This window comes from Phyllostomus hastatus, unplaced genomic scaffold (assembly GCF_019186645.2).
Source record: "Phyllostomus hastatus isolate PE091 unplaced genomic scaffold, TTU_PhHast_1.1 phas_scaffold_114, whole genome shotgun sequence".
NCBI lineage: Eukaryota > Metazoa > Chordata > Mammalia > Chiroptera > Phyllostomidae > Phyllostomus > Phyllostomus hastatus.
In genome coordinates this window covers 861528-883296 of record NW_025334006.1, presented here as the reverse complement: position 1 = coordinate 883296, position 21769 = coordinate 861528, and the positions used below count along the sequence as shown (strand labels likewise).

The following is a 21769-nucleotide window of genomic DNA, read 5'->3' as shown; positions in this document are numbered from 1 at the left end:
CTTGCCAATCCCATCTAGCCTGCAAGGTTTCTTTTGAGAAATCAACTAACAGTCTTATGGGAACTCCCCTGTAGGGAACTGTCTGCTTTTCTCTTGCTGCTTTTAAGATTCTCTCTTTGTCTTTAACCTTTGGCATTTTAATTATGATGTGTCTTGGTGTGGGCCTCTTTGCATCCATCTTGTTTGGGATTCTCTGTGCTTCCTGGATTGCCTGTCTATTTTCTTCACCAAATTAGGGAAGTTTTCTTTAATTATTTTTAAAAAGAGATTTCCAATTTCTTTCCCCATCTCTTCTCCTTCTGGCATCCCTATGACGTATTGCATCTCTTTAAAGTGAAGAATTTAGCCAGGATCACATACTCAGAGTCTCCAAGCCCAGATCTGACCCCAGGCAAGCTGGTTCCAGAGCCCATGCCCCCAACGCCTGCGTCGTGTCCAGGCACAGTGGGGAGTTGTGAACAACTCTTTATTCATACTTTCATATCTAGTTTTGAATTTCATTTCCACTGGGGAGTCAGGGTAAGTTAACAGTTTAATATTTCTAATCTGGCTGAGGCATGTAACTTAAACAAGAAAAGAGTCCATCTCCTGAGTAGAGGCATAAAGAAAAACGTAATCTCATTGGGCTTTCTGCTTTCTTTCTGTGATCTTTAGGTTTTATTCAGTTCTAAGTGAAGACACATAACAGATTGAAGAGTAAAATAATCAGTTATTTGGGTTTGGTTTTTCATATACAACCCAAAGCTTCCCCCAATTCATTCTCTCTTTCTCTCTCTCCCCTGCTCCCTCCCTCCCCCTGCCTCTCTCCCCTCCCTTACCTCTGAATTACCTGGTAAGAAGTAAAATCAACATTATATCACTCCTTTTTCAAATGAAAACTAGAGACTCAATAATCTGGATTCTTTTTTTCCTGGCAGAAACTGAACATTCAGGCAGCTATTTGGGAACATCTGGGCAGCTCTCTGTATCCTCATTTTTACCTGGTTCAGCCTATAGGACATGAGTGGCCTTGGCCCTTATAGAGATGCACACCTGTGGGTGGAAGACCCGCAGTTGCAAATGCTACCCCAGGGGTTTGTCCGACATCCAACCTTGAACCCCATGTCCGAGTGGCAGTGACAGACCAGGACTGAACCATCTTGGGCCTGACATCTGCAATTCTGGTACCTTGTGAACGATCGTCTTACTCTTTTCCGAAGATGCAGGAAGGAAGAATTTCTGGCTGTGTTTGTCTTCATGCTGTCCCTCCCCTGCAGGACGATCGCCTCATGCCGGATCCTTGGTGTGAAGAACATGGCCCAGCCCTCTGGCCTGAGAGCTGGGGATCCTTATCACAAGCGACATTAAAAAGTGCCAGCCTGGCTTCCTCTCTCTTTCCTGCCCACCCTTCATGCCTCCTGCCTGTCTCCATCACTGTCTCCCCATCTCAAGATGTGTCTCCACTTCCTGGGCCCCTGGAGAGAAAGCATGAGCTCATTGTTTTTCAGTGAAAAACCCGATTTGGTCTCCTCCTCGCCTCGTTTGTCTGTCAGAGCCCGGAGATGGATGATCTTCCGCTGGCTGCAACGGTGCCCGGAGGAGCCCCAGACTTGTGCGCGGGGTGTCTGTGCACTGGGGCGGGAGGGGGCCGGGGGAGGGCTGTGGCAGTCGGGGGCTCTGAACTTTCCAGAAGGTCGTTAGGGGTGTGATGGGAATAAAGGAACCGGTTATTTACTACACCCCGAACGGTCATTTAAAGCCCTGCCTCACAGTGTCGTTCTTTCCCGAGCAGTCTGTTTCAAGCTGGAACGTGCAGAAGCAATTGGGGGAAATGGCGGCCGCCACCTTCCAGGGAAGATGGGCATTTTGGGGGAGCGCGGCCACACCTCGATCAGTATTGCCTTTTGTGAGGAAGTTACTAGGTGATGACATTTTAAAAATGTCTTGTTTAGAACAGGCTTAAAAAGACTCCAAAGGGGAAGAGACATTAGGAATGCAGGGGTGAGGAAATGAGTAGACAGCGTTTGTAGCTCCCACACAAGGCGAGGCGACATTTAGCACCAATGGTCGTTAGATGCTGCAATGCTGACCCAAGGAAAAGAGTCACTTCATCAAGTGACGGCAAGAACCCGGTGTGTGGATGGAGTCGGAGGAAGCGGGACCATTCACGTCGGTAGGAAGGGGGAGGTGAGCACTCATTTCAATTTCTTCATTGGAGTGTTGGCCCCGAGACGGTGTCAAAGGACAGGAAGGAGCGTGGGCAGTGGTGTGTCCGGGGGGGACTGTCCTGTTCCAGTGGGGAGACCAGCTGGTTAGAGGGAGCTGAGGCGTCTAACGTGCTGTGAGCCTGGGGGTCGGTGTGCGGAGCCCGGATTTTCCGTAGAGGAGACCGTCAGGATTCCATGGACACAGATGGCACCCTGGGAGAGGGAGCTCTGGCAGGCGGTCCCCGGGCGGATCAAACAGGTGGTGGTGAGCCGGGGGCGTGAGCAAGCAGCAGGGGAGTGATGCCCAGAGAGGGGCAGGCAGCCCCGCCGACCTCGTTCCCTCCCTGGGAACGCTTCTAGAAGGGTTGATGGGTAAGTGGAGTAGGCAGGGTCTCTCCTGATGTCCAGGTGGCTGAGATGGGTCGTGGGACTGGGGCGGTGGGTCAGGGAGCTGAATTCCCGGCAGGCTGGGGGGTCACGCCCGAGGAGCTCTCTCTCAGCGGTTTGATTTCTGATAACCAGGGGATGTGTGTGTGGTGGGGATGGGGGTGGGGGTGGGGGGCGGAGTTCTGCTCACAACGCTGCTCTGATGACTTGGAGGGGGCGGGGACGGCCTGCTCCTGGAGGGCGAGGGACCAATTGCTTATTTGTGGAATGACAGGGTCGCTTTCCAAAAAGTTCTTTTGGGGCTGGAACAGATAGGTGGTCCTGCAGGAGGCAACAAACCCAAATGCGAAAAACAACCACAAAACGTGGAAAGACCGCTGACCAAGCACGTGGTGGCTCAACAGCCTCCCTGCAGGAAAAGACGCATGCATTGTCCCCTCTGTGTGGCCAGCCCTGGGACATGGCCACCCACAGTGCCCAGGGAGCCACGGCTGCTTCAGTGGGGGCGCAGCTGCCAGACCAGGGGCTCAAGGTCCTGTGGGCTTCGCGCAGGCCGTGCCGTAGGAGTAACCAGTGGTGGTCAGTGTCACCCTGTGAGAGGCTTCAACACATGGACTGAACTTCAGGGGGTGACCGGGGTTGTGCCGAGGTTTTGGGGCTGTGACTGCAGGCCCTGGAAGTGCTCGGGTTCCTGGAAGGAAAGGAGAGGCCTGGGGGTGGGAAGGGTGCGGTGCCGTCTTGAAATATTTGTGGGCTGTCATGGGGGCTCGGGGTGCGTGCCCCGGAGACTAAGTGATGGATGATGTGCGCATTTATTGCGTGTTTACTGCGGAGCAGGTTTTGCCTGGGTTGTCTCAGTTGTTCCTCACCAGCCTTGTGAGGCGAGTGGGAAGTGGCTGGTCTCGGGGTGGGGACGGGGTGGAGCAGGGGCTCCTGGTCAGATGCGGGGGCAGTAGGCACACTTAAGCGTTCCTCCATGTCCACGAGGGGCTTTTTTTTTTTAAATCTCATTTGGGGAGCTGTGGAAGTGAAGGTGCTGTCTCCCTCTGACGAGAGCAGCAAAGTCTAGACGCTGGAAATCCCTGCCAGTGGGAAAGCTTTGCTTCATTTGTTCCCCAGAGAAGACCTCGGGTGGGGGGGGGTCTCTGTCTTGCTGAAGAGCCTGATTTCTCCTAATTTCTCTTCACACGCGGGAGTGTGCTCGGTGGGTCTGCACCCCCGCCTGTGACCCAGAATAGCTGTGTGTCCTGGGGCAGGATGGACACCTCTCCAAACCTCGTTGTTCTCATCTGTGAAACGGAGATAAAAACAGGACCTAACGTTTAGGTTTAAATGAAATAATGCCACGTGATAAGGTTCCTTGCACAGTACCTAACACTTAGAAAGCATTCACTGCACACGAGCTAGTGTCAAAATAAGTAACAATACTCAAAGCACCATTCCAGCCACTGGGTATGGAATGATGGAGAATGCAAGGTCCCCTCTCTCAGAGCTTTTACTACAGAGACATGATTAACACGCACGTCACTGTCACAACAGGAGCCAGCAGAAGGCGCTCAGGGACAGCGTGAGGGGTCAGAAAGGTGTTGGTGTGGGTGCGTGGGGGGTCGTCATTGGGAGCAGTGTTCTTGAGAATGAAGTTCCGTGTGTGTGAGTCAGGAGCATCCGAAGACTGCTCATAACAAACGTTTATGAGACGTAGGACAGAATTAAATATTTAGGATTCCGTCTATGCAGCGTGTGCAAAGCAGCGCTAAAAAGGCCGGGCTGATACCACAAGCATCAAAGCATACAAAATGGAAATCATCTGAAAACATTAAAAATAAAAACATAGGTAACACTTTTCATCAGTCTGGAAAAAAAAAAAAAGATAACACATTCCTCTGGCCAGGCTGCGGCAGCTCTAAGCCTTGCAAATCCTCTGGCTCCAAGCAGCAGTGCGGGCCGAGGCGCAGAGGAGGGGCCCTGCTGGGGAGGGGACTTGGAGTAAGCCTTTAGGAAGAGTTCCATCTTAAATAGAAACCGCTCTCGTCAACGTGGCTGGTTGGCGGAAGTGCCCAAGGTGAGCCCTCCGATTCCTGTCCCCTTCCCGTGCCACCTGGGGACAGAGGTTTGGGGGTGAGACCCTCCACCCCATCTGCCCTCCTTGAACCCCTGGAACATCCCTGGTTTCCTTCCTGAAACAGGAAGGGACATGGTTTTGCTTCTAACCTGGAACCCCCTAAACTCCTGTGCCTCTGCCCGCTGCATTGTGGCCTGCTGCAGAACTCAGCGTTCATAACGCTGATACATTCGATACATGTCTCTCCCACTTCAAGACAAGACAGTCTCCCTACTTCCCCTTGCCGCCAAGATGTAATTGCAACGTTTTTCTTTTTCTTTTTGATAAAATGCCCTTTATAGAGGAGACGAAGTCCAAGACATAAAGCTTTAACTGATTTCATCTCTTTTAATGTTGGTTTTCTTTTTTTCCCCCTATGTTCTGCTTTCTACTTAATCTTTCCATTTAGTAAGCACAGAGCGTTGGCCTCGGGCTAGAAGGATGACTAAGAGCTGTCAGCGCGGTGGGCGAGACAGACGTCAGGGTGAGCCCACCAAGGCCCACACCGAGGCCGGCAGAGGCCGGGGCAGGTCAGCGAGACAGACCCCAGGGTTCTGGGCTCTCGCGTTGGCACCGTGGGAAGAGGAGCAGCAGACGAACCATGACGTCTCTTCCTCCCCTTCGTCCTTCCTCCATCAGTAGACGTATCGAGTGCCTTCATGTACAAGGCACTGTGGCTGCTGCACGGTAGTCCGGTGCCCAGGGAGTCTCCGGTGCCTGGGCAGCTGGGCGCTGCAGCTGTGGTGTCAGAGACCACTGGCTCGCAGGGAAAGACACCGGCTTTTCTCCTCGGCAGGTCTGGGGAGGAGGGCCTTCCTTCGTCCAAACTCTCTCCATCTGCCTAACAGGGTTATTTCTCTAACACTGACCTTGTGGTAAGGATGGCGGGATAAAATACGAGTGAGTGTGCAGCACACGGCAGGCATTGGACAGGTTGTTTTTTACAGAAGGAACTCGGAGATGAAGGGAACTCGTCGACTCTCAGAAGTGGTCCGGCGGCCCGTCCCTGTGTCTCTAGGATGCTCGGACGAGCACAGAAGAAAAGGCCGCGGAGGGTGTGGGGAGGCTGAGAAAGAGAGAGGAGCCTCCTCAGCTCTCGGCGCCCACGTCGCCCTCCAGAGTGACCTCAGGGTTAGGTTGGACCCGTCTCCTTTTGCTTACTGCTGTCCGCACTGTTTTCAGACGTGTAAACCACATGCACTCCTCTCCTCGAGGGGACCCTTCCTAGATTGCCCTCCCCCCACAGACGGGGCGGTACCTGTCCCCTGAGACAGGGACTTGGGGGGCGGTATCCAGGAAGGGGGGTGTGGGGAGGAGAAACCAGTGAAGCGTGTGCAGTGTGAGCTTCAAGTCAGGTCCCAGAGGGTGGGGTCCCAGAGGTCAGGGTGCTTGTTCTCTGGGTCTCACCCCATCCGCTGGGGGCTGCCCCTGTGAGTGCTGACTCTCTGGCACTCCTGCAGCCCACCCCCCTGGCAGGATTAAGTGGGCCGCAAGGAGGGGACCTTCTGGGTGCCTGATGTGGCTGCTGTCAGACTGCCTGGGGGCAGCCCGGAGAGCTGTGGCCGGAGTCGAGGGGCGCCGAGGGCCGCTGCTCTGGCTCCGTCCGCGAAGATCCCTGACTTAATTCAGGGCACTGCACAAACACAGCCCTGGCGTGGGCGCTCCGCCCTGGGGTGGCTCGCCGGCAGCGTCATTTACCTTGCAGATCATTTGATCCAGTGACGAACCCTGCTGTTCACGCTCCGTTCATCCACACGTGTGTGCCGAGGGCCCGCCTGGCCCTGGGAGGAGAAACGCAAACAAGAGACTTGGCTTCCGATTTTGATGAACTGGCAGCCTAGCAGCAGAAAGAGCTCTGTGAATCAACCGGGATTTTGGGTCAGAGAAGCCTGGGAAGTCTGGGAAAGCTGTAACTGTCCATTCTGGGGAGTCACGATGTCTATTTGGATGGGGTCGGGGGGGGAGGAGTGGGGAGAAAATGCATGCAACTGTAACTGAACAACAATAAAATAATTAAAAAAAATAAAAAAAATAAAACTCTTAAAGCTGTACAATAAGTACACCGCTGAAATGTTGGCTAACCCGACTTTCCCTAAGTACCGTCGACCATCCCGTGACCAGCCCGCCTCACTCCGCTTGTCCCCCGGTCTAACTGAGGTTTAGGAGATTCAAAGCTGTGTTGGTTTAATACATGTGTGTGTTGCAAAGTGCTCACCGCAGTAAGTCCAGCTAACAGTTATCAGCTCACATAGTTACAGTGTTTTTTTTCTTGCGATAGAACTTTTATTAAGGTCGGCTCTCTTAGCAGCTGTCAAATATACAACGCAGTATGGTCAGCTGTAGTCGCCGCGCTGCGCACTGCCTTCCAGAACTTCCTATCCTGTCGCTCAGAGTTGGTATTTTTCGATCCTCTTTGCCCGTTTCCCACCCACAACCCCCACATCTGGTGTTCTCCATGTCTGTGAATTGAGTTTTTGAAGATTCCACATGTAAGTGAGATTAGACGGTTTTTGTCTTTCTCTGACTTAACTTCACTTAGCAGAATGCCCTCAAGGTCCATCCATATTATTGCAAATGACAAGATTTTCTCTTTTTTATGATTGAATAATATTCCATTGTGAGTATGGACCTCAAGAGATAGATAGATAGATACAGGGTCCGGCAGAAGCAAGGCCTGCTTGAGTGTGGTTGGTAGGGTAATAATATGGGCATGATAATTTATAGTTTTAATTTGAACACTTCATCTAAAATGTCATACAGTGTGCTTGAGCGTGATATTGTTACATTACAGAATTACATGCTTATGATTTTGTGGAAAAAAAAAAAGGCGGGGGGAGCCAGTCCTGGCTGGTGTAGCTCCGTGGATTGAGCGCAGACCTGAGAATCAAAGGGTCACCAGTTCAATTCCCAGGCAGGGCACATGCCTGGGTTGCAGGCCAGGTCCCCAGTAGGCAACTACATTAAAAAGGGGGTGCTGTTTGTGCTGGACCATGTGTGCGTGTGTGTATAACATTTATATATATGTAACATATACCTATAGGTGACACATATCTATAGATCATACATGGGAATGCCTATCACACGATGTATAGGCATATGTATAATCTCCCATTTTCTTTGTCCTTTCCCCCATGACGGGCACTCAGGCTGTTTCCGTGCCTTGGCTACTGTGGACAGCGCTGCAGTGAACGTGGGTGCGGGTATCGCTTCAAGACCGCGATTCCATTTCCTGTGGGTAAATACCCAGAAGTGGGACTGCGGGATGAGATGGAAGCTCTAGCCTTACTATTTTGAGGAGCTTCCATACTGTTTCCCACAGTGGCTACACCAATCACTCCACTTACAAAGTGAGAAGTGGAGGCAGTTCCGTTTCTGATTCTTCCGCAGGTCGCTCTAGCGCCCCCTGGGGGTGAGTCTCCGCGAAGCTGTGGGTTTGCCTCTGGGGCTCGCCCCGCCCCCCTTCGCGAGCTGGAACGGGCCCTCGCACCTTTCTCAGCATCTCCCTTCAGGAGGGGCCCCTCTGCTGCTCAGGGCCCTTCTGGGCTGGAGGAAGGGGGCTGTGGAAGCTCGTTCACTCCCAGGCATTAGTGACTCATGCTGCCCCTTCAGACTTATTTTAAAGAGCTTTAACCACGGGTGCCTAAGAGAACAATATCTGTCCCCCAGGAATGACTCTCTAATGGAAGCATTTCAGGTACTACGGCCCCTGTTAGGGAAGATGAGTTTTGATGGAGAGGGCGTGGCTCCCAGCGCTGCCTCTGAAGTCCCTCTGCCCGAGACCTTCCTGCTCTTACTCTCCTCCAGCCCTGGAGTAACAGACTCCTCCCCTCAGTCCTCGGGACGCCAGGCGTCGCCGACCAAGGAAGCACGTGCGGGAAAACCGCCTGCTGGTGGTACTGTGGGGTGCGGTCAGATCCGGATTTCGGGGGTGGGGGCGGTGCTCACCCCGCCCCTCCCCTCCGGGTCTCCGTGCACTCGTCTGTCCGGCATGCACCTGTACTCTTGCTCCTCTGGCCGCGGAGGGGCGTGAGCTGGGCGCCCGGGTCTGCCCCTGGGATCCAGCCCTGCCCCGCGCCTCCTCTCTGCTCCCGGAGGCTGGGCTGCCCTCTGGCTTCCAGTTGGGTTTGGCTGTCGGGGGAACAGGCAGGAGATGAAGGTGAGAGGAGTCGAAGGGTGGGTGTTTGCACCCTGTCACCTCGCCACAGGTTGGCTGCGAGCCCCAGGCTGCATCACTGCTCTGCAAGGCCACCCTCTCCAGGTTCAGGGCACAGCTTCCTTCTCTGCGCCGTCAAGTTATTTCCACTCCTGTTGGCGGCGCCAGGTCCCTGTACCACCGCCCTCTGCTGGTCTTTCTACACCCTGTGCTCAGCTTTGTAAACTTGTCCCTTTCTGAAGCTCTCCCCAGTTACCCATTTGGGTATCCTGGGACCCTGGCAGGCAGGAGGGTCACCAGCTCGGAAGGCAGAGCACGGCTGAAGGCGTGAAGTGTCCTGCACCCCCACGTCCCTCCTGCCCCCCCTAGCTGAGGCCCCCTGAGGGCGAAGCTCAGTCCCTGGGCTGGAACGCAGGCGTCTGGAAGACCAGTTTGGTCATCTTCCCGTGGTGAGGCCAGGGGCTTCGCCATTGCCTTGCAGGTGGCCCTTCTGTACCATGCTCGGCAGGGAAACCTGTTTGTGTCGGGAAGCCCACATTGCGGGCCCACAAATTTGTGCCCAGATGGTGCTTGTGTTTACGAGAGCCCAGCGCACTGACAGGACCCGCAGCCACATGGATAAACATTTTGCCTTTCTTCTCAGGCAATATTTGAGTCTTTCAAATTTAATTGCTGTCAAGGCAGGATGCTCGAATCCCGAGGCAAAGCAACTAGTGAGGCCTCCAACCGGGCTGCGTGTGGCAGGGGCGCCGGCGAGCCTCCCTGGCCGGCCCCCGAGGGGCCTGTCGGCTCCGACTTGCTCCTGCGGCATGTGCTGGGGGCTCTGGGGCTCAGGGAGCCCGCCCGGAACCTGTGGCCATGTGTTGAGTTTGTTTGGACACAGACAGGACATGAAGTTAGGAAAAAAAATAATAATGGAGTCAGGTATCTTGCTCAGGCGTTAGTGGTGGGCACGCACGTGCTGTGACTTGTGGGATTTTGTTTGGGTCTCCGAAGCTAGGTGCAGGGGGAGTGTTTGGTGTGATCTTGAAATTACTGAGCCTAGGGCAGCCGCTCGTTTGCATGAAACCTTCGTGCAAGTTAGACTGAGTCCGTCTGTCTGGCAGGGCGTGTCCCCGGACCTCGGCAGGGTCGCAGCATGGCGGCTGGATTGCAGCGCCCAGGTATCTGCGGAGGCGTCCCTGTGCAGGGCCCGGTACCTGGCCAAGGGAGTTAGTTGCCGCTGGTGTTTTTGTTAATATCCTCTATCCTTTATCTTTCTCATTTTTTCTCTTCCTTTTTGCTTTTTAAACATCACTGTTTGCCCCTTGGCTTACACTTACAAGGTGCGGGGGGAGGCTGCTCTGTGCACCTGCCGCTCCCTCTCCCGCACCGTGGCTGACAAGCCTCTCCTCGCGTTCCCCACCCAGGGAAGGAGCACTTGCTGGGGACTCCCAGAGTTCTGCACCCGCCACCTGCCTTTACCCACTGCACCAGAAATTGCCTCAATGATTTCAGTCCCCTGCATGTGATAGAAGCAGTTGGATCCTTTGCCCACTGCGGTCTTCTGGAGGGTGCCTCATATTCGTCATTTTTTTTCCAAAGTGCGTGTTACTGGTGCTCACTCCGTGCTGGGAACTGGGGAGATAAAGATGAATGGATGAGGCTAGTCCCTGCCCTTGAGAAACTCATAATCTAGTGGGGGAGCGAGGCATGTAAACAGATAAATCACCGTGCATCGGTGTGCTTGCTGCAGCAGGACGGTGGGGGGGTGGTCGGGGAGGGGCTCGGGTGACACCTACTGCCGGGTGCCGTGGATGCAAGGAAGGCCCTGCTGCGTGGCTGCCCCATGGGCCTCCTCTTAGGACGGGAGTGTCAGACTCATCTTCACTGGGGACCGCATCAGCCTCGCTGTTGCCTTCAAAGGGCCAAATGCAATTTTAGGACTGTATAAATGCAACTACTTCTTAACGAGGGGCAAGGAGCTCGGCCCTGCCACCAGGTAGAAACAAGGTGCCGGGCCGAATAAAACAAGGTGGAGGCCTGGGTTCCGCCCACGGGCCTTGTGTTTGCTACCTGTGCCTTAGGATGAGGAGACGGAGATCATGCAAGGAAAGGCAGGGAGGAGAGTACGTGCTGAGTCCTGGGCAGGCAGGGCACAGTCGGGGCAAGGTGGGGCAGGCCACCTGGCTGGAGCCCGAGGTGTGTGATGCTGGGCTGAAGGGGAGCTGGGGTGGGGACTGGGACTTACTGAGGAGTGTGGGGTGCCCCGGGTGTGAAGAAGACCATGTCTTCCCTTCTGGAATGCTCTCCAGGCAGCAGCATGGCAGGAGGCCGTGTGGAGGGAGACTCCGGTCAGACGGTTCTGGGTTCTCATCCCGGAGCTGCTGCTTCCTTGGGCAAGTCAGTGAATCTTCTCGAACCTCCATTTTCTTATTTGTAAGATTGGGGTGCTGATCCTAATAATGCTAACTTAGCTGGGTTGTATGCAGGATTGGGTAAGATAATATTTGTAACAGAGTTTCTGCTGGTGGGGTGAGTATAGGACCTGAATGGGTTTTAGGTGGATGGACGTTGGTTCCTTCAGGGCCCAGGGAGGCTGGGCAGGGTGCGGTGGCCGCGTCTGTTCATCCCAGGGCCTCACACACTTCCCCTCTGCGTGGCTGGGACTCAGGGGGAGGTGGAGACCACCAGTCCACGCGGCACTTGGTAAGGCTCTCCTACCTAGTAAGTCCTCAGTGAGCACGGCTGTTCGTTGATGTCCGTCCTGGTATTCAAAGTGCAGAGAGGGGTGGGGACAGAGGAGAGCTGGGTCCGGGGACGTTTCTGAGGGAGAACAGACAGAATTGGGTGACGGGTTGGTGTCAGGGAGGAGGAGCGCCCCTCAAGAGAGGGCAGCCTCAGGATGCCTGTGGGATTTCGGGTGTTGCAGACTGGACGGGGGGGGGGTCGTGCTAGTTATGGCGGTGGAGCGTGCGGGCTTGAAGCGTGAGCGTGAATTGAAGAAGCGGAGACCCGTCTGGTAGACTGCTTTCCCCCAGAAGTACACCACGTTGGGGGAGGAGGAAGACAGGCTAGGATGTGATCAGGGGGACTGCTGGGGTGTGAGAGAGACTTCAGAACGCTTGCAGGCTAAGGGGACAGAGGCAGAGGGGTCAAAAACCTGAAGACGAAAGGGAAAGGGCGTAACGCCTTCCCCCCAACTGTGCTTCTGTGGACAGCATCGGCCCGTCGGAGGGGTGTCTGCCGATAACTGGCAGTCGGGCTGTTGTCCAGGTGTGATTTACAATAAGGCGTCAGTTCCAGGTCTAGGCTATTGCCCTCCACCAATCGCCGGGCTCCCTGCTGACAGTGAGCCAGGGGTCAAACAATTCAATCAGGTGCCACCACTTATAAATTGAAAATCAGTGGGGTGCAAAATGGATTACCATCAAAATCCATTCAGGTGCAAAACCAAATTCTAAACCCCCTAACCTTTAAAAATCACTCTTTTCCTGGTTCTTCCTGATGCCCTGACATTGAATTGTAATATCTCTCACATAAGCAAGCATCGACAGAAATGCCTGCGGGGACTCAAAGTGTCGTGGGAAGAACTGATCGTGCCCTCCTGTTGGAATTTGCAAACATGGTGGATTTATGAATTAATACTTCGGCAATTCCACTAGCTCCTCGAAGGCAGAGGTTCTCCCACTGAAGTGTGCAGCAGAATCACCGGGAGGGCTTATTAAACTTGAGATTGCGGTCTTGACCTCCGTGTTTCTGATTCAGTAGGTCTGGGGTCGGGCCCAGGAAATTGCGTTTCTGGTCAGTTCCCAGAGGCTGCTGATGCTGGGGTCCCAGAACCACACTCCAAGAACATCTGCTGTAAGAGCTAGGAGTGTTTGGAGAAGCTGGCCCTTGAAGCAGGCATGGGCTGACAAGGACTTATCCGTGAAGGCCCCCCTACTGGACCAGGTGTCAAGTGTGTTCAGGGCTTTACTGTTGTCCGGGAAACCTGGGAAGAGACTGATTCGAGGAGACACAGCTTGGTCTGAGTGCTTTGCGTTCAGAGGTGAGGTGGGGTGGCGGGTGGAGAAAGGGGAAGACCGTGTGTGTTACAAGCACAGATGACCTCATGAAGGTTGAAGCCTGCTCTCTGTTGGTGTGGGGGGGTGCAAACTGTTAATGCCTTTTGATGCCTTGACTTGAAAGTTAGTTTTCTTAAGATTAAAAGGGCATGAGTGCTGCCTTCTTCGCACGCTATCAGCCCAAACTGTGGCTCTCCCCACCTCTGAACGATGCCAGAGCTGTGTTTTTCTGCCTAAATGGATAGTGTTTGATTTCAGTTGGACTCTCCTGCTCTTTTGGAGTCAACGTTACTGCCTTGGATAAACTGTAGGCATCACCAGGCTCCATAGAAATCCAGTCCCTTTCCCCAGAACAGAAGAGTGGATCCCCGAAACTGGGCCCCCCCCCAGTGACCGCTGCCTCCTTAACGCGTGGTTTCCTGTCTGTCTTTGCCAGGAGAAATTGAGCGGTGCACGTACATCAAATACCACTACTCCTCAGCCACCATCCCGAGGAACCTCACTTTCAACATCACGAAGACCATCCGGCAGGATGAGTGGCACGCCCTGCGTAAGTACAGCCGCGTTTCTTGCTTTGACTGTGACCTTCGGAGGGCTCGGGGATTCGGATGCCCAGCGACAGCTTGGTCTGGGCAGATGGGTGCGCCTCCTTCCAAGGCCTGTGGGCAGTCCCGGAACACGGTGGCAGTTCCTTGCCGTGTCGATGTCTGCGGGTCCGACTTGCCTCAGTTGGTTTTGACTGCATGATAGATTTGAGGAGTTTGCTTCTAAAATCCAAACAAACAAACAAACAAACAAACAACCAAAAGAAAAACAGCTGGCAGGTAGACAGTGATCCGTGGTCTTCTTTCATTACCCTGGAAGGCCTATAAGATTTCACCCACCCGACCAGACCGACTCCCGCGATTTGGTTCTAGCACGTCTCCTAGTTGCGTGGAGTATTACTGTGGCCGCCCGTGAATCCCTTGTGTCGTCCTGCGTCCCGGCTGAGATCACCGTTGGTTACAGGCTGCATGGCACTGGGGATTTGCATTTGAGTGGGGTCACCCAGGGGTCGGGTCTGGTCCTCTGCTTACAAGCTCCTGTTTCTCCAGAATGGTGGGCTTTGGGGCCCTGGTCCTCATGCACTTGCTCAGCGAAGATCACCATGTCTGCTCCTGTTGCTGGGGAGTCGCTTGGGCAGGGATTCGCAGAGACTGAAATTGTGATGGAAGGCTGACTTAACGAGCAAATGGCTATTTTTACCCGTCTGCGCCCTGGGGGGTCCCTGCTGTGTGTGTGCCCGGGACACTCTCCTTCGCTGCCGACGCCGTCCCTCAGGGGAGCGCAGCCTCACTCTTAGCAGGCTCCCTGCCGCCCCTGTCCCATTTGTCATTTCTTTCCTATTCGGGCTTCCTTCACACGTCTCAAGGTCAACGTTCCATGTACACGGGCATGTGAAGGAGGGCCTTTTATCGCTTCTTGATAAAAAGGTTGATCAACTTTGAAGAAGGCCAAAACCATCTTTCTCCCTATTGTCGCCTGGTCATCTTTCACATGCCTGGGGTCTCCCAGCTGTACATTTCCCCTCCTGGTTTGGCTTTAATCAGACAGCCGTGGTTTGGGGGAGGGGCCGAGAGAGCCAGGTAGAACGAAATGAAACAGGCCAGTCAGTCACTGGTTTCGGGAAGGAGACTGTGGCCAGGTGTCTGGATGATCGTTCCTGCATGCCACTGGCCTGAAATGACGGGACAGGTGTCAGCAGGTGGAAAGTCATTATCCAGCTGTTGCCCTTAAAGCTGTATCCTTCCTAGAGGCACTACCCAGAACGTGGGGACAGAGACCTCACGCTCAAGACCATTCCTACGTCTCAGCCACTCAGTGAGGCGCACCACACGCTTACTCAATTCTGATGTGGCATTTGCCTCAGACAGACAGTCTCCTCATCGGGGTTACCAGCTTCCGTTTTGGGAGGAAGACCTGCAAGGAGCCGACTTCATGGGTACCCGACCGCGACTGCTTACTTCTCACGTGGCATCGATTTAATGTGGTCAGTTACAGGGGCCTTAAAGGAATGTTCTAGATGCATGAGAGGCCTTGTTGAATAACCACTTAAATGTAATTTATTTAAGTTCCGGGGGTCATAATGGGATCCAGGAAAGAAGACGTTATTGACACTGCAGCTTCCATTCGGATTCGCTCAGTTCAACCCAAGTTGCTGAGTGGCTTTATGCACCGGGGCTGAGGGGAGGTCTTTGCAGGAGCGCCCATCGGGTGGTGTAGGAGGGTGGTGGGGGAAATGAGAGTCACATTCACACAGCAAATAGTTACAAGGCAACGCGATAGTTACGATAATGAAGATATAGTAAAACTGCTTCGAGCAGTGAAGACGGTTTGTGAAAGTTTTTCGGCAAGGAGAGTTGTTTTAGTGACAGTTGCACTGATGCCCTGCATGGGACACCTAGTGGAACGCTTGGCCTCCACACAGTAGTTATCTGGAATTCAAATAGGTCACTGGCCGTAGCATCACTGAAAATCCGTCCCATGGCGCTGCAAAGACGAAAGGAGAGAGGAGGCTGAGGTTAAGGTCTGTGGGATGTTCTCGAGCCCCGTGTCTCCAGGGTCCTCCTCCCCGAACTGTGGTGCGGTTGGGTTGTGCAAAAACCAGTGTTACGTGCAGATCTCTCTTTAACCGATCGAAGCCATCTCAGCCACCGATGTTTGCGAAGGTTTTGGGCACCCTGCGCTGGTGAAGTGGAGGCTGCCCTTTGGTGTGAGGTTTGCCTGCCTCTTTCCCCGCGGGGGCCTGGTGGGCTCTTACGCAGGCAGAGGACGCTTGCCATCCCTGACATCACCGGCAGCTATTTTTAGCCAGAGGGCAGGGGAGCATCTGCCTCACCTGAAGCTGGTGCTCTGTGTCTTTGGCCACGCTGGCCTAACAGGACAGCACGGCACATGTCCAGCTAATTTTCAAAGGTCAGCTACTGATGGTATTAGGTGGGAGATGGACACGTAGACCCCCTTGGAAATAAAGCAGAAACTCTCAAAGATTAGCAAACACCTGGGATCCAGCTTTGGAAATTAAAAAAAAAAAAATCAGACTCTGATTTCTGTACTTGAGAGTCCTTTATTCTTTGATATTGCCAATGGGATCAAAGAAATTCATTTGATACAAGATTGGTTATTGCTTTTATAATAAAATTATAAAATTGGTTATTACAATTTTATAATAAAATTATAAAATTGGTTATTACAATTTTATAATAAAATTATAAAATTATTTTATAATTTGCCCATAACATCTTACATTCTACAGTTTTTTTCTGCACATAATTTTTGCCAAAGGAAAGAAATTTGACTCTTTTTTTTTTTCCCCCTGAAACAACTTCTGGCAAATATTTTGAACTCCAGTTAAACTTGGGTTACACATTTTTCATCAGGAGTTTGCATGTGGTCATCAGTCATTGATGTGGGAAAAAATTCCAATAGGAAAAGCACAATTCGGTTTAAAAATTATGCTGTGGTTTTGAGCGGTCAGCCCCACCAATGGGCAGCTTAACTATTTGGCTGTGAGCGCATCACCTATGGTCACATGACCAGTAAGTGACAGGCTTATATCTCCAAGTGTAAAGAGATCATAACCACTCTGGGAAGTAAAGGCCAGATAATCAGACCCGGGTGTGCATGCATGTGTGTGTGTGTCGGGGGGCGGTCTCTGGGTATGAGGTCCGAACGCTCAGTTGTTCGGGTGACGTGCACGAGGCTCTGACTTTGGCTCAGATGGTGATTGCTGGTGACATCGTGTTTCCCTGTTTGTGCTTCCACGCTGGCTGGAGCTCCCTGGGAGAAGGCAGAGCTCCTTCTGGAGTTGAGACCGGAGCCGTCTGTCCACTCAGGTCTGGCCACCTGCCCAGGGCAGCCCTCTGGCCTTCCTACCTGCCTGCTGCCTCCCATCAGGCTGCAGTGACCGGAGCGGCATTTGTCCAGCCTGGCGGGCTCAGAGTGTGCTGCACTCCTGACCCAGACCTTCCTACACCTCCAGAGCTGGAGCAGGACAAGTGTCACCAGGGCAGAGGACAGGACAGTGGCTGCAGGAGATGAGCTCGGCTAGTGCCCCTCCCTGGGCGGGTTTTGTGGTTTAATGTTTTGCCAGGGACAGAATCAGATTGGCAGGGGCCGGGGGAAGCAGGTGGGCATGACCATGGTGCTTTAAGTGGTGCCGTCTCCTCCCACAGGCTTTTCTAGTTGAGCTTGTGGGGCTTGTTGGGAGAATTGTGTCCTGTGTCACTCAAGAGCCATTCAAAGGCTTGACCTTTGCTGTCCCTGCCACTGGTGTCCCTCTGATGTGTCCTTACAGCACAGCCAGGGGCCAGGACATGGGTCAGTGGCAGGGCCAGGGGAGTTGGGTGGGAGGGGACCCCGGTGTCCATGGTGGGGACCTTGAGGCCAGGAGTTGGGGAAGGCAGGTCTGGGTGCCGACCCTGAGAGGTGAGGGCTTCTGCAAGGAGGAGCCTGCGGGCAGTGGGGCCGGGCCTGGGGCTGCGACGGGACTCCTCAAGGAGGCCGGGAGAGGAGCGAAGCCCTCTCTCACCACCAGCTCTCCTGATATGCTTGGCAGGGTCTCTGGGCAGCTGCCACCGAGGCTCCCTCCGGGCTGGAGCCCCGAGACGCTGTGCTCAGGACCTCGGGCTTTTTCCTGCTGCTCTGCGTTTTCAAGATGGAGGTTTCTGCTCGCAGTCGATTGCCCCTGGCAGCGGAGCGGGGAGCTGGGACTCCACTTCCCTGCAATAGGATCTTCTCCGTTCTCTTTCAAGAGGCTGAGAGCCATGGAAGCTGGAGAGTTTTTTAAAGCCTCCTTCTGTCAAGACTGAGCTTTCAGCTAATTAGATTGGATGGTCACATGGCGCATTTCCAGCTGGCCAGGGAGGAAGCGAGGAGGAGAGATGGCCTCCTCCCCCCTCTCCCTGCTCCCCACCGCAGGCACCTGAGGGCATTCACCCCACCCCACCCAGGCAAACGCAGACGCACTCACGCAGTGGCCCTGGAGAGCGGAATTAGAAGAAGCAAGGCAAAGAGTTAAGCAGGGAGGGAGGAGGTAAGAGAACGGGCCTTGGGGAGAGAAGAAAGGTAGACAGACAGACAGACAGACAGAGTTGGAGACTGAGGATTTGGGGAGGAGCAAGGACATTTCGTGCACGTGTAGCTAAAAGCAAGACGTCAAGGCCAGGCTGTCTTGTCTAATGCAGACACTCGTACGACACACTTGGCTCTCTGAATCTCTTGACCACTCACAGCGGGGCCTGTAGGTCAGCTCAGCCTTGGGGGCCAGCCCCCACCCAGCTGTATGGCAAGGAGCGGCGCCTGTCCTGCTGCTCCGGTGTGGCTGTCAGTGTAGGACTCCTAACTTTGTTCTGCCTGATCAAGCCCTACCTGGTCCTTCCTCACCTGGCCTCCCTCCCCACAGCCGCTTCTGCACCCTCCCCTCCAGAGTCAGCACATCCTGCCCACCCACCCTAGTCTCCTGGTCTGTCTAGCACTCCCTCCAGCTACCCCCAGGACCTGCCCACCTCTGAGGCCCAAGGCTGCCCCTTGCCTCTCTCCATGGCCATTAATGGCCTTCTGGCCTTGGACTTAAGTTGGCTGTTGGCCCAGTGGCACTTGCCTTCTCCTTTCTTGATGGCCTGGCCTGGACTGGCTGCTGGGACAGCCTGCTCATCTGGCCTCTAGCATGTCCTCCCATGTAGCCTCCTGGTCTCCCAGCCCAGGAGTTGCCCAGGTCCCTGGTCCCTCCTTCCTCAGCCTCCCTCGGTTATGACGAGGTGGGTGCGGTGGACCACAGGGCTTGGGAAAAAAAATGTCTATAATTATAACAGAGATAACCACCTTTTTGTTCATATCAGCTGTACTGCTCTGTGGAGGGGAGCCAGGGGTTTCCTCCTAGGAGCCCAGTCCGCATTGTTCTGGCTGCTGCACAGGCCCGTAACCGAACAGGGAGGAAGAGGCCACCTACTGGTCCCATCTCGCCCTCCGAGGAGTCTGAGACCGAGGACTCCGAATGAGGTCTGAGCTCCAGCGGACTGCCTCCAGCTATTTTTTTTTCTTTCTGTTTTTGGCGGATGTTATGTAAAACAGCCTAATGAGGTAAACATCCCAGACGTGAGGAGCCTCGGTCCCCTGCAGCGCAGCCATTTTCCTTCCCCACGGCCGCAGCTGAGCCCAGCCAGTGCCTGCGCCCAGCCGGTGCGAGGCTCTCGCTGTGCGCAGTCTGCTGTGAGCTGCCTCTTGCTCGCGAGACTGGCATCCTCGGGGGTCAGCTAGCGGGAAGCCGTCCCCGGTCTTGAGGACGCTTGGTAGCACACTCAGCCAATAGAGCATCGCCATATGTCCCTGGGTGTTCTAAAGTCTTTGCTTTTCTGCAAACCATTTCACTTCTTTCCGTCCCCACCCAGCCCTTGCAGGGGATGTTGTAAACCGTTCAGGAGACCCACCGCCTGAAGCCCGTTGGCCGCCCCGTGCCTGTTCTCCCAGTGGTGTTTCTGCGGCAGGCCAGGCAGCAGACACAAACCCCTTCCCGTCGCGTTGCCCCCACTCCTGCTTTCGCAGCAGGAACTCATGCCAGACGCTCCTCACCTCTGCCAAAACTTACCTGTGCTCAGTCCCCTCCCCTCAGGGGCCTGCCAGACAACATCCTTACTACTTCGATGAGCTCGTTTGAGCTGTTAATATCATCTTGGATTCCCTTCTCTGATAGCGTTTTTATCTTTCAGAGGGCCTACCTGAAGGAACGGCAGGGAGGTGAAGAAAGCGTGTGCGGGAGATCCTGTAAACCGTAACACACAGGCAGCGGGCCATCCCACCTACTTGGATGGCCGGCCCCGCAAGGGGTCCGTGACAGAAACAGAGGGGTCTGAGGAGCAGGGACGGGAGGGAGCCTGGGGCCGAGGTGAGGTGGCGCTGGGTACAACCGTTTCTGCTCATGACATTCACGGACTGAAACAAATCTGTGGACCGCCATGCGGGCGTGACTGCCGTCTTCAAGCCGCAATTCATCTGCCTGTGCGGGTCCAATCCTGTGCTGGGAATTGGTCGGAAGTGTGGCCCAGGGGCATCTCTCGGCTCCCGCAGATTGGAAACCGCGTCTTTTCTGCTGAGCGTACAGATCAGGTCCCCACAAAGGAGAACCGGGCACAACCCCGCTGGCATCCTTCGTCCGTGTGTTCATTTACTCATTCAATATTCATCGGTTGCCTATTCTGGGAGGAGCCCCGTGGTAGGTGCTGGAGGAGATATTAAAAGGCATTCTGCTTTCCAAATTGGATAATGTATTTCCAGGTGCCAGCCAGGCAAGTGATCAAACTGCTTGTTGCTCAGGGTTTATTGACCGCCCAGAGAGTGCGGGCTCCTCCTGCCGCTGCATACCCCGCAGGTCCCGGCCTCCGTGCCGAAATCAGCAAGGAGTCGTTGCTGGGGAAAAAAAGCAAAATGTGACCTGCCACATCATAGAGGCACAGCCTGTTCTTCACAGCCAGGAAGAAGTGGGGGCGGTCCAGGATCGGCCTGGTCCTCCAGGGGGATCTGTCGCAGCTCCAGGTGCTGAAGGAGGCAGGTGATCGCCTTTGTGATCGGGAAGACAGTCCGAGCTCATTGTCCAGGCAAGCTGCAGCGGGGACGGGGTGAAACCGGGCCAGACGCTGAGTGTTCCATCGGGCAGGGAGGGACAGCTCAGCAAGAGGGCATCTGGGCTGGATGAGACACAGATGCCTGGCAGCAGACACTTGTCATCAAGGCTGTGGATCAGCAGGTGTGACCACAGCAAGTGCTCCTTTGGGGCTTTAGGGCTGCAGGCTTCAGTAGGGAGGAGGCGTGGCCAAAGGAAGGCAGGTCCCAGTCCTCCAGGAAATCTGGAGCATTAGGGAGTTAGAATAAGACAGAGAGAGTAGTGGCTATGAGACGAACCCTGTTAGAACTGGGGTAGATGGGTCAGGGTATTGTGCCCGAAACAAGATGGGAGATCTTTTAAGCCAGAGCAGCAGTTGGGAATTGTGGTCAGGATTGGTCCCAGGCAGGGGTGAGGCTGCCCTGAGGTTGGCGGCAGGCCCGTGGCCAGGCTCGGGCAGGGGAGAGGCATCTGGGGACCGGAACGACTTCACAGAAGTGGCAATCAGTTCTGCATTCTGTCGTAAGGGTCCCATCAGAATCCAGACCAGTGCTTCTCAAAGGGGCCCAGGCATCAGCAGCACCAGCAGCACCAGCAGCGTCTGGGAACTTGTCAGAAATGCAAATGCTTGGGCACAGCCCAGATCTACCCAGTCAGAGCCTTTTGAGGTGTGGCCCAGGAACCTGGGTGACTCTAAACACATTCGGTATTGAGACCTCACAATCTCAATAGGGCCAATCACAGAGGAGGGCCTCGGTGGTCAGAGAAGGCTCACAGGAGGAGAGGGCCCGGGTGGGCTTTCGATGGCACCGGCGGGGGAGTCGTACTGCGTTCAGCACAGCCTCTCCCACCGCAGCCGGACTCTTCAGCTGCGTGTGTCCTTCGTCTGTTTCTATTTGGTCATAGTGGGAACTTACTGTCCTTCCACGTTTCTTTTTGTTACTTGGGTAAAACAGCACAGGAGAGAAAAGATGTATTTCTCTCTCTCTCTTTTTTTTTTGCATTTTGTGTGTTATCTGTGACCATCCTACCAAACCCTCCAGATAGCTGGCTCGGATCTCTGCCCCAGTGTCTTCCGCGCCCTCCTTCGTTCGGACACAGCTTCGGGCTCCGTGAGGCCAGCGGGTGGGGGATTGAGCTCCGAGGCTCCGGCGCTCTCCAGGCACATGATCCTGGGCCGACTAAGTGTTTGAGCCCCGTGTACTCCTCAGTACATCGGAGGTAACATAATACCTGTCTTGAGAGTTATTATAACATTTA

At 54.4% G+C, this 21769-nt stretch overlaps 1 protein-coding gene across 2 annotated transcripts in view; it reads left to right on the top strand.

Moving 5' to 3' along the window:
• Positions 1-21769, top strand: part of TMEM178B (transmembrane protein 178B) — a 322401-nt gene that overhangs the window by 92983 nt on the left and 207649 nt on the right. For both annotated transcript variants that reach the window (XM_045855593.1, XM_045855594.1), the window contains exon 2: positions 13310-13423. In XM_045855593.1, coding sequence (XP_045711549.1) covers positions 13310-13423 — 114 coding nt within the window. The remainder of the gene's footprint in view (positions 1-13309; positions 13424-21769) is intronic.